This window comes from Rattus rattus, chromosome X, assembly GCF_011064425.1.
Source record: "Rattus rattus isolate New Zealand chromosome X, Rrattus_CSIRO_v1, whole genome shotgun sequence".
Taxonomy (NCBI): Eukaryota; Metazoa; Chordata; class Mammalia; order Rodentia; family Muridae; genus Rattus; species Rattus rattus.
The window spans coordinates 116300868-116318394 of NC_046172.1; the positions used below are offsets into that span (position 1 = coordinate 116300868).

The 17527-nt window shown below is 38.6% G+C and overlaps 1 protein-coding gene across 1 annotated transcript in view; it reads right to left on the minus strand.

The window, feature by feature from the left end:
* Positions 1-3358: 3358 nt before the first annotated feature.
* The window catches only part of Phf6 (PHD finger protein 6), a 38467-nt gene continuing 24298 nt past the window's right edge, over positions 3359-17527 (minus strand). Inside the window, 8 exon segments of the mRNA XM_032889617.1 lie at positions 3359-3482; positions 3484-3552; positions 3554-3563; positions 9938-9972; positions 9974-10072; positions 13203-13307; positions 15213-15356; positions 15503-15669. Of these exon segments, the coding sequence (XP_032745508.1) occupies positions 3435-3482; positions 3484-3552; positions 3554-3563; positions 9938-9972; positions 9974-10072; positions 13203-13307; positions 15213-15356; positions 15503-15669 (677 nt within the window). The 3' untranslated portion in view covers positions 3359-3434.

Consider the following 17527-nt stretch of genomic DNA (forward strand, 5'->3'; position numbering starts at 1 on the left):
CCCTGATACACACTTTCACAAAACAGAAGCGCAGACCTGAAATTCAGAACTCATTTATTGAATGAATAGTATATGCAAGAATACCATTTAAAGGAAACTAATACTACAAACTACAATTTTGAAAATAAAGCCAATATAACAGGAACAAAATATACATAACATTGAGGAATGTTTGATTTCTGACCCATGATGCATTCCTTATCTTTACAATTAACTTAAATGTCTGTTAAAACAAAACTGTGCCTTGGTCTAACTTCAGTGCTTTTTCAAAAAGCAACAACATTCTACAACACTTTTGCTTTGAGATATTTGAGATTCACACATTTGTTCAAGTACATAGATTCGATTTGATAGCAGATCTGTAGATCGATCATGTTACTCTCTTAGGATCTTGAGTCATGTACTAAGCAAGTACCACCTCAAGTTTGGAAACTGCTGATCCTTGACATGAAATTCATTTCAGGTGTGGGTTTTAAAACAATGAGATGAAAGCAAAACCCCCCTCCCCCCAGGAACAAAGAGGTCTTATTAAAGTATAGAAACTCAAGTCTACCCTTCTACTCTAAAGAACATGTCTTACTAACATTTCTGGTAAGGCAATAAATGCTCCAGAATAATCTTCAATATACGCTTGCAAAGATTACACAGTTTAATATTAATAATGACAAAAAGGAACAAAACAAATGAAGAAAAAAAACAAGAAAAATAGACGCATCAAAATTTCAGGCTAAAAATATGCGTTAGACGGCAATGGAAGTATTTTTGGAAATGATGTAAATGCCATATATTTGCCAAATAATGTCATGCTTATTAAAACTACAGTTAAGGACTTAAGAGTTGTACAGTAAATACACTGCTGAGGTCTATTTATCTAAATATTAATACCACAATGTGATTACTAGCCAGATGATGAAGATGCTACTTGAGAACGTAAGTACTGTACAATTTTTACATTGTAAGGCACTTTTACTCAGCATAGAATGAAAACAGGAACAAAGAATCAAAATATTGGAAGTTTACAACCAAACGTGAGTGTTTAATGTGACTTCAGTTTACATCGCAACTTTAAATGAAGGTTATTTAGCCAATCACACCACAGTGAAAAAAAACCAGGTAGTTAGCCACTTATCTAAGCAACCAAAAGGTAAAGTGCTTTTCTGGTTGCTAGTGGCAGAGAAAGGGCTGAAGAAACCCATACAAAGTCATACATGTATTACATATCAAATCCATCAACTGACAGCTATAGTATTTGAAGTCCTTTATATAATTATTGACTGGCCATAATTACCCCTGGCACCTTCCATTTTTCTTTAAAAAAAATCATTACAGTAGTTGTCCAAAAATGAAGGAGCTCTATTTCTCCATGGGTAAGTTCTATGGCACACAATGTAAAAATTACCTAGACACAGTGATTTAAAGATTTAAAAAATAATGGTTTTCAAGCTGTTATAAGGAAATAAAGTACAGATCCTTTGGGAAAAGTCACATCGCTTGGTAAACAAACTAAGATCTGTCCTTGCACTTCAAGTCGTGATGAACCTTGAAAATTAATCACATACACATCATGGCATGTTAAGAGCAGAAGGAGAAGACGCACAAGGCAATCCACTACTAAAGCTAGTTTCCTTCTAAAATAACAATAAAAGATGGTTAAAAGAAAACGAGCATTGAGTTCCTTGATTTAAGTAAATGTGTAAATACACACCTTAACAAAAATGATCTTAAGGGACTAGCAGTTTAAAAACCCAGTCAATAAGCACAGTGTGATTTTCCACCTGTTACATTTAAAAATGCTGCTCTACCAGCTACAGAACAGAACAATGTACAGTCAGTTAGTACGGTATTTCTTATTTGCAAATCTGATTCATTGTGGTAGGGTAACTAATGATTTGGACTCAGAATCCTTACCTTTCATATTGAGGTGCTATGGTAACATTAGGCAGACTGCAACTAAAGTTTTTGGTTTTGCCATAAAGAAATATGTAAGTGTGCTTCAGCAGGTAAGTGGATGTGTGTCACAAGCGAGAAACACCAGGGGAAAGCCTTTCTAAAATTCTGGTCATTAAGAAAACACTTCTGAGCCCTTGAAGAAAAACAGGGCACAAAAGCTTATTCAATATGTAAGCAAACTGATGACTGAAAGCGTTAAATAATGTTTCTAAAATAGTGGTCACAGAATCAAAAATAAATACTGTTTTGCACAAAGATGGTTCCTTTTTTTTTAAAAAAAATCTTTTAGCACATAAGACCTCCTTATATACATTGGGCCAATATGTGAAGTGTTCCACACAACAGGGCACTTGAGAAAAACTGGTTTCAGACAGGATGTCCAAAGTCCTTAGCGCGTTGGTGACCTCTTTCATCTCAAAGAGGTTTAATCTGATGTTGCCAAATGTTATTTTGATCTTGATACGATTCCATTATGTCGCCAGAAGCTCTCTGTACAGCACAGAAAGGCGTACTGTCAAGAGTTTTGGCAGAAGCACTGGAACTCAGAGTTTGTCATCACCAGTCGCCCAGAGTCCATGCTGCTCAGTGAGAACAACTGTAAAAAGGACCAAAGGAAGGCTTCAGCACGCTCCTTGAAAGAAATGGTTAGAGCATGTGCTGTCAAAGCCAAGACCAAAAAGAAGTTTCTCTTCATTTGTAGTTTCCACTGCTTGAGTATGAAAACAAGAAAAAGTCCCCACATTACCAGATGTTGCTACCAGAGGCGTGTTTGCATGGTGAAGCACAACTTGCTTCCGGTTTCCTTTGCGCATGGATCTACTACACAAACTTAAACACTCTAAATAGTAGAACTTTGTTCAGTCCAGAAATACAGTTTACTTCATTCAATGTCTGCTTTAACTGTTGACAGTATACACAGGGCTAATAGTGTTTCGATTGCTTCCCAGAAACTGCAAACTACAGCTACGTAATATCAGTATGTCAAATTCGGCCATCTACTGAAGGCTAAGAAAACTAGCAAGGTATTTTTAGACAGTTCAATGAAGGATCTAAGAGGCGGGTAGTAAAAAGTTACAAACCCTTTATTTTAGAAAAGAGTGGAAAAGAAGCACAGGAGTTATAGTTGTTTTATTCTCAGTTTTCTAACTCTCTCTGTCCCACGAACCTGTTTAAAAGATGATAAAAAATGTAAAATATGATGCTTAAGGTGATATAATCAACAAACATTATTGAGGAACAAGGGTATCTTATTGATGCCATATTCTAACTATGAGTACTGATGACGTAGATAACTTGGTTATGACTCCAAAATTGACCAGCTAAAAGCAAAGCAAATACAACTGCACAGGGCTACATAATCCTAAGCATCCTGCCCCCCACATTTATAACTACATACCATAGGCTTAACGTTTTTGCTGCATCTCGTCCTTCTGTTTCAGTGTGCATGGTATTATGACAACAGAGCTTTAAATCAACTTGCATACCTAGTTTCCATTAAGCTGCTGCTGGGTTAGTTGCTGATCAATCGCCACTCTTCCCACGGCTTTTTACTCTCCGTTCTTCATCTTCTTCATCTCGTTCATCGTTCCCACTATGGTTTTTTACAATATAGTCTACAATGATGAAAGACAAACATCTCAAAATCCTTTCTCTAATGGTGATAAGAATATAATCATATCACTGCTAGCAGAGGAGGTCGGTTCCCTTGTAAGATATGGGTTTGCTCATTCATACTTGGTACCATGAGGTATGTCATCAGGTAATGGCACCTGACGATAAAAGCCCACATGGTGGAAGGAGAAAATGAACACAGAAAAGTTGTCATCGGATCTCCTCTTATACACCATGCCACACATGTACACCCACCCAACAAATAAATAAAATAGACTTAACAAATTTCTTCTAAAACACAACTTTTATGGATAGGAGGGCTTTTATGAGTTCAAGGCCAGCCTGGGTTCCAACCTGACACTGTGTTTTAAGACAATTCAAAACAAAATCCAAAAGTCAACTTTGAGGTAAACAAATGAACTAATCAAACAGCACAAATTTATATCATGTACATAATTTACAACTACACTTTGAGAAATGTAGTTTTAAAGCATATTTACTTTGTATTTGTCTCTGTGGTAGGCACACCCAAAAGCCAGAGAAGGAGACCAGATCCCCTCAAAGAGCACAATGATCCATCTCTCTGGCCAAGGAATGTATTAAAGGTGCTTTCCACCAACCCTACTGTCCAGTGTTTAATCCTCAGGACTAAACGCCATTAATCCCACATGGTCGGAGAACACAAATGAACGAATGAACACACACACACGCACACACACTCATGCACACACATGCACACAGTCATAGGAAAGGTGATCTGAAGAAAATATGGCACATGTGTTCAATAGTTTTGCTTAGCCATCAAGAATACATTTGTATTGGTACAGAAAAATGGGTGGAAGTGGAGAGAACGTCCTGTTAATTAAGACCAATTTCATGAAGACAAAGTGTGTGGAGGTTACAGGCTGGAAAGACCTCAAAACTAAAAGGGGACCATTAAGGATGGGGTAGGGGAGAAGAAAGTAACAGGGCTGAGGGTGATTAAAGTATATTGTATAGATACTGTAACATAGCTCACTTATACAGTTAGCATATAGTAACAAAAAGAAGGGGGAGAAAAAGAGGATGGTGGTCTAACTCAAACTTGGTCTTAGGTAGCTTTTACACTACACAAAGATAGAACAGTATCCTTTTGTGGTTACCTCTGGATAAAAATAGGCATTTATTCCCCACAAGGTTTACAACTAACATTTGAATAGAATAGACGGTAAGCATGGGCTTGGCGTATTGTAATAACTGACTACAAGCTATGTGAGGATTTTTGAGAAGGGGTCTCATTATGTAGCCAATGAGAACAAGCAATCCTAGAGGCCAACCTACAATTTGTATGTAGCCTAGCTCAGATTCATTATTGTATGAGTGACATCAATGAGCTATGTCTCCTGCCATCCTTAATTTAGGACTTTTTGGTTTGTTTGTTCTGTTTCACCAAGATAGACTTATATAGCCCAGGTCCCCCTCAAACTCATTGTAGCCGAGGCTGACCTCCGTATTCGGAGTGCTAGGATAACATGCATGAACTATTCTTGCTCAGATTGTCAATCTAGTTTTGTTCATACCTCATGTTGTAAAACATTTAACAGCTTCACAGAGATCTGTACTCTTCAAATACTGCACATTGGGACTACATCATGTAAATCAATTATTCTTAAACCAGAGGTTCAGGGATCCAGAGTGAGAACTCTAGGCAGAACCATCATCTGTTAAGCATCTTCCCCCAAACATAGCCCCAGTCTAACTTAAACCTTTGAACCAAATTGAAGTTTACAGGAAAGGTGGAGAGGGAAGAGGAAACAGAGTAAGAATCAGGACAGTAAACAGAGAAGTACAGAATTAGAGAACTTTTCCAAGGAAGCTTACAAAAGATCCTTCAAGTAGGAGAGGAGAGATGGGAGTGATGGGGTGGAGTCTGTACTAAGTGTTTTCTGTTCTATAGAAGAACCATCATGGCATCTGCCTCCCTACCCCGCATCTCTCTCTCTCTGGCATGTACCACCACACCCAAATTCCCTTGACTTTTCAACTATAAAGTCAGAGATTAAAAATAGCTGTTCGACGGGGCAGGAGAGATAGCTAGGTGGTTAAGAGCACCAGCTGTTCTTACAGAGGACCCAGGTTCAATTCCCAGCACCCACATGGCAGCTCACAATTGTCTACAGCTCCTGTTCCAGGGGATCTGACACCTTTATACAAACATGCAGTCAAATCACCGATGTCCATAAAATAAAAATAAATAATTTAAAATGGCTGTTAAAGAAGGGAGGCCATACTTAAGTTGCCCAGATGCCACTTCATTCAGAAATATTCCTTTGCATTTGCACCTGTTTGGCTATTTCTCTCCATAATCTATGTGCACAAGGACACCCATTTGAGATCAACAGTCTATCTGCAACAGATGTTACAGGGATTTCAGGACACACACACACACACACACACACACACACAAGATTTTTTAAGTTTGTTTTCTTAAGATTATTATGTACAAAGTGTTCTGCCTGCATATAAGTCTGCATGCCACAAGAGGGCACCAGATTTCATTACAGATGGTTCTGAGCCACCATGTGGTTGCTGGGAATTAAACTCAGGACCTCTGGAAAGGCAGTCAGTGCTCTCAACCTCTGAGCCATCTCTCCAGTCCTTAGGAAGCATATTTTACTGTGAAAAGTTTAAAGAACAATTTAAATTATCATGGCCAAATACTTTTTAGAGGTGGCCACTGAAACATGATTTTTTTCTTCACTTATTTGAGACAGTAGGCACTCATAAAGCCTCATATGACCTTGAGTTTGCTATATAGCACAGGATGACCTTGAACCGCTAAATACCCATCTCCACACTCAAAGTGCTATACACACCCATTTTTATGCTGTGACAGGGATTGAATTCAGGGCTTCATGCATGCTAGGCAAGTCTCCACCAACTAAGCCAACCCAGCCCCATAATATGATTTTCTGACAGCCAAGAAGTTAATCTAAATGTCTAAAACAGGAGCCAATAAAAAAGTGATTAACCAATACAATGAAAAACCATACAACCATAAAACAGATGTAGAATTGTTCAATGTCCCAGATACAACAAAGGGAAAACAGATTGTAACCAACTGTCTCCCACATCTGACATCTTTTCTGTGTGCCCCTCAATCCTGTTTAATTATGCTCATTACTGCTTAGATAAAATTGTTAACATTTTTGGATCTGCTTAACATTCTATTGGTTTTTACATTAATTTGGTGACTAGGTATCTTTCAATGCTAAGTCCTTCTACTGAGGAATGTAATATAGTTCACTTGAGTGCTTAGCAAAATGCAATTGTTTTCAAAGTTGGATAAAGTATGTGCATGTGTGCATGTGCACATAGGGAGACAGAGGGGAAACATTTTTCCTTTACATTTTCAAACCAATTATGACTGAAATTGCCTTTTAAAATGCATCTCATATTGTACAATCTTAATTTGCTTTCATTCATTTTCCTGAGTTTACACTTGATTCTTTTGCATTTTCTTAGTAGATAATATCAGTAACCAGAACTAATCACTGTATTTATTTGTTTTCTTTATGTGGTGCTGGGAATGAAACTTGGCTTTGAATGTTCTAGTCAACTGTGCTGCTGTTGAGCTACACACTAGCCCTTCTCTCTTCTTTTGTTGCAAGAGCTAACCCTGTGGAGTATGTTGGAGATAATGCTGGTGTGGGTGCCTTTGTCTTGTTCCTAATCTGAATAAATATGTATTTAATCTAATTGTTCTATTAGGGATGAACATGAGAATGGCCTCAAGTTTGACCCTCATTGCAGACCTACTGAATTAAAACATCTGTGGTAGGACACAGGCATAGACAGTTCCAAAAAAGGCCCAGTCTAAGTCTGGTGATTCTGAGGCCCAACCCTGGGTTGGGAACATTGCTTTTACTTTAACACTAAATAAACTATTTGTTGATTTCTCCTGGTCATCCTTTTAAGATTCCCAACTTAGTAAAAGTACCCTTGATATAATACTCTAAGATTCTGCATTGACACTCAAGAGTTATAAACTGGACTCTCACCTTTTACTTGGGAGGTGGTAACATGGTTTTTCTTTGCTAATTTACAATAAATCACATGAACACTTATTTTCAATTTTTTGGGTTGTATGTTTATAATTTATATTAACATATATAAAATTTATACTGACTTTATAATTCATACTGATGAGACAGGTAGTTTGTTGATTTGAATTGTTTGCCATTAGTTAAGAATGTCTTACACAGAGGGGGTTGGGGATTTGGCTCAGTGGTAGAGCACTTGCCTAGCAAGCACAAGGCTCTGGGTTCGGTCCTCAGCTTCAAAGGAAAAAAAAAAAGAAAGAATGTCTTACACAGGGTTGGGGATTTAGCTCAGTGGTAGAGCGCTTGCCCTATAAAGCACAAGGCTCTGGGTTGGTCCTCAGCTTCAAGGAAAAAAAAAAGAAAATCTTACTACAATAAAGTAAAAGTCTTCCATTTCTTGCTTTGTGTTAGATGTCTATATAATAATCTTCACAATATCTGTTGCTCAAAGGCCTAACAGCATTAGCATGTTCTTTTTAAATATTTATTTTATGTATTTGAGTACATGGTTGCTATCTTCAGACATACCAGAAGAGGGCATTGGATTCCATTACAGATTGGTTGTGAGCCACCATGTGGTTGCTGGGACTTTAACTCAGGACCTCTGGAAGAGCAGTCAGTGCTCTTAACCTCTGAGCCATCTCTCCAGCCCCCCAGCATTAGCATGTTATGTGGGGCACCCAAAGGGTTTGATGACTTAATGTGTAGCTGCTTTATCCACAAACACGAGAGCACAAAGTAATTGTTTCATTGAATGTTAGTTATTGTTTTACTGCATATTAACCCCCATGAAAGTGTTTCACAAGTTTCAAAGACACATCAAGTTCAGGGATTCCTATCCAATTACTCTGCTTCTGATGGAAAGAATGGAACCAGTATAGATACACAGGTAAGTGGAAAACAAAGAGCAATGTGCAATCCTGAATTTCAGAATACATTCTGTCTCCCGCTCTTAGTGGAGGAGTGAAAGCAGAACTTAGATACAACAAACAAGCACCTTAATCTGAGTACATGAGGTAGAGCAGAAGCAAAAGGAGACAAGAGGGATGAACAGGCTATTGAGAATGACTGAGGTGAGAACTGGAGACACTTTAGTGTGCAGTTGTGAGGGTAGCCACCAAATACAAATGCCTCTAATCCCAACACCAAGGCAAAAGATGTTTGAGTTGGACGCCAGTGAGGCTACACAGTGAGAACCCTGTCTTAAAAATAAAATAAAACCAAAACCAAGTCTTAAGCTAGAGTTCCTCTCAGTGTTGGCGTGCTTATGTACAGCAGGTTCCCTTTTGCCCTCTTGGTCTCGGCTCTAGCACATTTCAAAAGCAAACTCAAATACTTCTTACCACGGGTTAGGTGTCACCTCTTTTCATCTCAATGTTATAGCTTTTTAACTACTTATGAGTGAATACATAAACATTTTAATTTGAAAACTAGTATTATCTTTTAGGGCACTAGGTGTTTTTTATAATGTATAATTGAGCACTGATTTGTCTGGCCATTTAATTAAAAGGTAGAGCTGTAGGGAGAGCCCAATAAACTGTAAGCTTCCTGAGGCCAGTCTTGTCAATATCAGCTCCCGCATGGTTTACAAATGGATGAATGTTAAACCAGGGGCGTACATACAGTAAGAGAAAAGGCTAACTGGAGTTCTCACTCCTTGTACAATAGTCTTAATATTCTAAATTTGCCTGAAACATTGTCAAATAATAGAGATTAAAAAAAAAAAAAACAACTAGTGTTCCCTTGGGGACTCCTAGAGACTGAGCCACCAAACAAAGACTGAGCTTGGGCTGGAGACAGGCCCCTGCATATATGTAGCAAATGAGCAGCTTGGTCTTCATGTGGGTCCACCAACAAACGAAGCAGGCTGTCCCTGACCCTATCCTGACCTGCCTGTCTGTGGATCCTGCACGCTTAAATGGGTTTCAGTGGGAGAAGATGTGCCTAGTCCTATAGCAACTTGACTTGCAAGAATAGGGGTGGGAGGTTTCAGTGTGGGGGTGACACCCGAGAGGACTTCTCCTTCTCTTTGGGAAGGGACATGTTTGACCCTGTTGCCTGCTTGCCTGTCTGTGGATCCTGCACCCCTAAATGGACCGCCTTGTCTGGCCTAAGTGGGAGATGTGCCTAGTCCTTTAGCAACTTGATGAATAGGGTAGGGGTGGAGGGTGACACTGAAAGGAGGGTTTCCCCTTCTAAGGGAAATGGGGGAAAATTTAATAAAAAACTAGTGTTATCTTTTAAAGGCACTAACTTACTGACATGTTAGGAAACACAGACACTTGTTATCTTACTTGTAAATTCCTCGGGACATGTTTTCAATGTATTTTTGCCTTGTCTTGTACTCCACAGTGGTAATGGTAGGTTTTAACACAGGCTTTTATTTCACATCCAATAGTAGCACCAGGCTGACTGCAAAGTGTACATTTCTGTTAAAAAAAAGAAAGAATAATGAGGGGCAATACTTCAAAGTTCAGGCAATCTTATGTATTCTATGTTTTAGCCAACTACTTCAGTTTAAACACACACACACACACACACACACACACACACACACACACACACACACACACACACACACACACAAAGAGCTGGTGCAATAACCCAGTGGTGAAGAGTACTGGCTGTTCTTGCAGAGGATCAGAGTTCAGTTCCCAGCAACCATGCTGCATAGCTCACAATGCCTATAACTCCAGCTACCTGGTACTCATGGGTTGCAGGCAGCTTGTAACTGCCTGTAGCTCTGGGTACCTGATCCCCTCTTCTGGCCTTCATGGTCAACCACATACATGTGTGCATACAGCCAGCAGACATACCCATAAATAAAAATAAGTAGTAAGAAAAGAAGAAAAACAGTAGTCATTTCTATGGCAAAAAATACCCCAAAAAAGTAAGTTTATATAGCATATGATCAAAGTCATGACACCACGTAAGGTTGGACTCTAAATATAGATGACACTCCTTAATTTTACTAGCACAAAAAGAATGATACTGTATATTTTAGTGGTTTGACTCCCTTTCCTTCCTGAAATGAGATCCTTTCCTATTATGATTGGAAAAAATGAGAAAAACAGGAAAGCAATTCCTGCACTAGGAGGCTCTGCAAAGTTTCTAGAATGGAACGGGGACAACGATGGGGCCGAAATCCTTTCAAAGCTTCTGAGTATAGCCTAGATAAGCTTCTCCTAAATAATGCTGTGAGATTAACTGGTGCCCGCTGCAAAAGAGGGTTCATAGTGCACTCAGACCAACAAGCAGGAAGCAAACATTCTTTTTTCCAGAATGTTTCAAAGCCCTTCTCAGGGAAGGGGGGCATAGCAAACAGCTTGCAAGTTCATTCAACTGCAGATGCCCTTTTATTATTGAGTGCTGGGGGAGGACTGTGATGGGCTCACTTCTATTAGAGTACATGCAGGGGGCTGGTTAGCATTTACCTTAACCTTTAACCGAGCCATACAGTAAGTTCATGAAGAAAACTAAATTTCTGTCCCATTCACTTTAGACTTCTGTTAAACATCATAGCACTGTTTGCTGTGGATAAGGTGGTTTTCCTATTAGGTTTTAGTACTAACGATTTCAGTGAAAGTGATCAAAATTAACAACCAAATGACCTGAATCTAAAAAACAGGTCATTTTCCCTTTAAAATAGGAAGCTCCACAAAAACAGGCATTTCTAGTGGATCTGACAAGAACCATAACCATCTGAGGTTCACACATGAAAGACTGAAGAACTTCACAAAAGGGGAAACAAATGGACCAACTCATCCCAGACAGCCATTGTGGACTTGATAGGTCCACATGGGATGATACAGTCCTTCCTGTGTAATAGTATTATGGCTCTAAGAGGTGAAACCAAGTCTGTTTATGTCCTTATGTGTAATTCCTAATTGACGACTTTTAAAAAATTGTCTTATATTATGAGTGTTTTGACTGAATGTATGTATGTATACTACATGAATGCCTAGATCCCTTGGAACTAAAGTTACAGACAATTGATCACTGTGTAGGTACTGGGGACTGATCCTGGGTCCTCTGTAAGAACAGCCAGCACTCTTAACTGCTAAGCCATCTCTCTAACCTCTTATTTAATTTTTCAAAGTATTTCTTTTATTCTAAATTAGGTTTCTATGTGTGTATCTGTGTGCGGAAATGTGCACATGTAAGTACAGGTACCTGTAGAATTCAGAAGGGGTGTTAGACCTGGAGCTAGAGTTACAGGGAATTACAGGGAGTTACAGGGAGTTATGATCTGGGTGCTGGGCACCTAATTCAGGTCCTCTCAAAGACAAGTATGTTCTCTTAGGCCTTGAGCTGTCTTTCTAGGCTTTGTAATTCCCGCTTTAAATATAAATATGGAGGATGAAAAACAAGATTAAAAAGAAAACAATAGGATGTGAAATAAATCATAGGAAATGACGTAGAGGGGGCTAAAGAGATGGCTCAGCAGTTAAGAGCAGATTCAATTCCCAGCAACCCTATGATGGTTCAGAACTGTCTTTAGCTCCAGTTCCAAAGTACCCAAACCAATAAACCCATTTTCTGACCTCCACAGGCACTTCATGCACATGAATATATGCAGACCAAATACCCATCCAGATTATAATATATATAAGAACCACTGCAGGAGCTGGGGAGATGGCTCAATGGTAAAGAATATATACCAGTCTACCCATCCAGATTATAATATATATGAGAACCACTCCAGGAGCTGGGGAGATGGCTCGATGGTAAAGAATATATACCAGTCTTGCAGAGGTGCATCCACATTGTGGTTCACAACCTCCTGTTACTCTAGCTATAGTGACTCTAATGCCCTTTTATGGCTTTTGTAGGCACATGCATAAACATGTATACATAGAAATACATACATACACATACACACACATACACTGAGAGAGAGGGACAGAGAGAGGGAGAAGGAGAGGGAGAGGGAGAGGGAGAGGGAGAAAGAGACCTAAAAATAAAGTGTAAAATTGGAAAAAAGCCCATAAGACATTTCATAGGAAGACCACTGAAGTTGCTGTTCACCAGCCTAGCTCCAGGTTCAGAGAAAAACTAATTCAAAGGAACAAGGTAGAGAGAAACAGAGCAGGACACCTGACATCTGACTCTTGCCCAAACGCACTCCACACAGGCACAAAGCAAACACAGACACACAGACACAGACACAGACACAGACACACACACAGACACACACACACACACACACACACACAGAGATCATAAGAGTTGACACAACAAGAATTGAAAGCACAGGTGACTTCAGTACTATACCTGGTAACTTGGTAACTGATGAATCAGGGTAAGGACTGGTATTGTTACCAGCCTGAAATTTTTCAAAACCAAACTTGAAAAAGTTTGCCTTCCACTGACACTCTCTGCAGTCACCAACTCTAAGGTTACACTTAAAGCTACTGGCCAGTAGCCATATTTAAAACTATTAAGTGCTTTACATTAATTTTCTTGATAACTGGATAGATAGGGGATGTATCCTAAATTTAAAGCAGAATCAAAAGTATCATGGCATAACACAAATACATATATAATAAAATCACAGACCATCCTTTTTCCTCGCTTAATCTCCTGAAGTACAGTTTTAATATCAAAATCTCCAAATTCTGCTCTTGATGTTGTTGTGAGCTGCACAGTGCCAGAAGAAAACAACTACAAAAGAAAAACACAAAGCATCACTCCTGCACAGCTCTCAGTAGAGAAGACGGCGAACAGCACAGTAACAGTGACACTCAGGAACCTCCCAGAGCAAAAGACGTTGCCTAAGGAATCAGTATCAACTCCAGTATTTTAAATATTTTCTTGTCTCATTACAATATAAACCAAAATGGAAACAATTAAAAACCCAACTAAGATTAAATACCCAGCTTTAAAGAACAAAGATTCCAATAATACTATCACCCTGTTTGCCTAGTTAATATTCCCAGAAAAATTTTTGAAAAGTAGTTTAAATTGGCGAGTTTCAACTAATGATACAATTAGAATACTTTCTGATCTTCTAATTCTAAAACAAATATATAAAGTAAAATCTAATCCATGCAGGTCCCTTAAGACACATATTTTGAAAAAGAAAAATCTGGGTAAATCTACTATGCATTCTAGTCCAGAACTTCTGTTTATTTGGATATTTATTGAGGGGTTATTGTCTTAAATTTTTTATTATACTTATACATTTCTATATGTGACACTTTATGTGGGTGGAGGTCAAAGAACTCAAAGTTGTCTGTCCTTTCTGACTTTCAAGTCCTGGAGGTAGCAAATGCCGTTACCTGACTGGCCCTTTGACTGGCCCAATTTATTTAGATTTTAAGGCAGTACCTCACTATTTGCTATAGGCTGGCCTTGAACTTAAACTTGAGACACTCCTTCTGTTTCAGCTTCCAAAGTGCAGGGTTCGCAGCCTCATGACTTCATACTTAAGTAACAACTTCTTATCTAAATAACTTTTCAAAATTAATCATAAGTGAGATTAGTAATTCGATACAATCTAGCTCAAAAGATCAATCAGGTCAGGATCTGTAGGTGTAAAGATAGAATCTCTCCAAGGGACATTAGAGTCTAATAGAAAAAAATACATTTATAAATAACAGCAATATAGTGTGTTATATACCATAATAGTGATATTTATTAGGTTATAAGTTGAAGCCCAAAACATTTATACACATTCATAAATGTTTTAATGATGATTATAAAGATGAAATGCTTATACTATAAATTAATTATAGTGTATTTCAATATGTTTTTTAAAAAGTCATAAGTGTATTAAGACTTGGTGTCCAGTGGTGGTGGCACAAGCTTTTAATCTTAGCACTCAGGAGGCAGAGGCAGGTAGATCTCTGAGTTCAAGGCCAGCCTAGTCAAGTTCCAGGGCAGTACAGGGCTATACAGACAAACCCTGCCTTGAAAAATTCAGAGCATAACATATTAATTGTGATGATTTGTCGTCATTGCCAATTTGACACAATCTGTCGGAACCCTGGAGACAAATCTTCAGATGTCTGTTAGGGAATTTCTAGATTAGGCTGAGGTGAGGAGACATACCCTAAATGCAGGTAGCATCATTTCATGGACTGGGGTCCCAAACTGAATAAGAGAAGCAAACTGAGCACAAATGGTCACTGTCCTGGATACACTGTGACCAGCTGCCTCATGCTCCTGCCACATCACCTCACTTCCCCATCACCATGGACATTCCCCTGAACAGTACAATCCAAACTAAACAAACCTACCTACTGTCTTCCCCTCCCTCCCTCTATTTTTCTTTTTCTTTTTGTCTTTTGAGACAGGGTCTCATTATGAAGCTCTGGCTGGCCTTGAACTCCGAGACCTGCCTGCCTTTGCCTCCCTAGTGCTGGGATTAAAGGCAAGCGCAGCACTCCTTTCCTCCCAAGCCTTCCTTTCTTAAGCTGCTCATGTATTTTGTCAAAGCAATGCAGAAAGTAATACTTCACTATACTTTACTATGCAAAGCCCTAAAACAATGTTGGAAGCAAAAGTACCATATTAGATTACCAGCTAAATGATTTTTTAAAAATACACAAGAAATACCATGCCTACCATGCACTTGTAATGCGCGGCTGCCTTCTTGGCATTAAATATATGCAATTTCCCTCTGGCTTCATTTTCTTCCTCCCCTACATGGCAAAATCCACATTTAGGCCTGGTATCATTAGGACTGCTCCTGTGTGGAGACCTATCTCGCTGTAAATAAAAAAAGGAGGAAAACCCTTATAAATCAATTCAAAGCTTATTTACTTCTTCAAACAGTAAGACTTCCCTGTAGACACAGTTCAAATGAAACTATTCATGTTGCAACAAATGGGAGAAGTCCACTAGGTCTGACTTACGTAGGAACTGCTCTCCGTTTCATCTGTTCCATGGGAGGATGTGGATCTGGTGTCTTCTGCCAGACCTTTAAGGTTGGTTTTTCTTGGTCTTCCTTTGCGACTTTTCTTCTTAGTTTTTGGAGATGAGGGCTCCAGTTCATGTTCATTAAAACTTTCTTCTAAATCAGCTGCTCAAAAAGAAACCGAAGCTCTACATGGGTCAACCTTAACAACCAGCAGTAGATCCAGGGGTCTCCAGAAACTATGCTTTTCACTAGCATGAAGTAGCCCCTAGGAGGGACGCCTGGTCTATGGTCTACTCAACAGGGTTCAATCTCATGTCTCAAATAACTGAATACAACAAGCCTTTTGATTGTAACCACTGTAGCCTTATTCCTTTGACTTTGTAATTCTATAAAAATGGGTTCTGTGTTACAAGTTGTTTGGCTTCTAAACATTATTAGGTCAGTTATAATAAAAAAAAAATCTGACTTTTTTCTATGCACACTGACCACATCTCAAAACCTAATTTGCCACACCAGGCAAGTGGCAACAGTGTCAGCAGACACCTGACCTGCTACCATTACTGCATTTTGAATTGGACAGCATTGATGTAGATAGTTCCTCCATTATGAAAACTGAATGAACAGCTTCAACTTGAAAGCCATCTATGATTGAGCTAATCGATCAAGTAACGAAACATGTTCCAATACAAAAAGCTCTAACATAAGCAATAAAAAGCCATTTTGTGAGTTAGCTGTATATACACATATACTTTCATGTAACTCTTAGAAATACAACTACTTTTTCCCATAAATAAAACAATTCTACCATTAACAGAAAGTGTTTGACTCAGCTATTCACTACAAATATTTATTTATTAAAGGCCCACTATATGGGTCCATGAAATGGCATGTTGGGTGAAGGTGTTGCACCCAAGCTTGGTAACCTAACTTTGATTCCCAGAACCAACATAACAGTGGAAATAGAAGTTGTTCTGACCTCTACATGTGCTCTCCGGCACAAACATGCATCATACATACACACAGTAAACATTTTTAATCTCATTATATATAATGTATTTAGTATTGAAAATGGTATAACAACCAAATATTAATTCACCTTAATTCACTATAAATGTTTTAGGCAAAACTCTCTAAAACATTCATTGACTTTCCTTTAGCATGCTACTGACTGTAATTCTAGAAACTAATTTTTCAATTAGAAATTATATCAGCTCCTATTCTCAGATGCCAATACCTTTCTTTAGGACATGCATTCACGACAGTAAAGGACATCTCAATTGGTATATCTGAATACACGTAAACTCAGGCATAATACAAGTATTAGATTTTAAATGTTATATCAATTAGTCCCAAAGGGTGAGAAGAGAGTATTGAAAACCAACTTTGGGGCCTGTGAAATAGTGAATCAGTAGGTAAAGTGCTTAGTGTCAACCCTGACTACATGAGTTCAATCCCTAGGATCTGCATGATGGAAAGAGAGAACCAAGTCTAATGTGCACACTGTGGCATGTGCATGATCCCTCCCCCAAACACACACACACACACACACACACACACACACACACACACACACACACACACACACAAGTAAATGTAGTAAAAATTTTAAACTAATTTTAATAGCACCTTTGTACTATTTGGTGGTTTAAATAAGCAATATGCTGCTTTTCTAATTGTAAGAATGGGGACTATTCATCCATCCCTGAGGAGAATATATCTCATACAATTTTTATTCTTTTTTACTTAGAAAGCTCTGCTTATTTTATTCTACATGTATGGATGTGCCACCATGAATGTATGTTTATTATATATGTGCCTGATGCTGAAGGAAGTCAGAAAAGGGCACTGCACCCCTCAGAATTGGAATTATAAACAATTATGAGGCACCCCATAGGTGCTGGGAACCATATTCAGGCTCTCTGCAACTGCGGCATTGCTCCAAACCTCTTTTAAACATTTTTCAAGACTGGTTTGCACTTTGTAGTCTGGGCTGACCCTGGATTTATGGCATCCCTCTTCC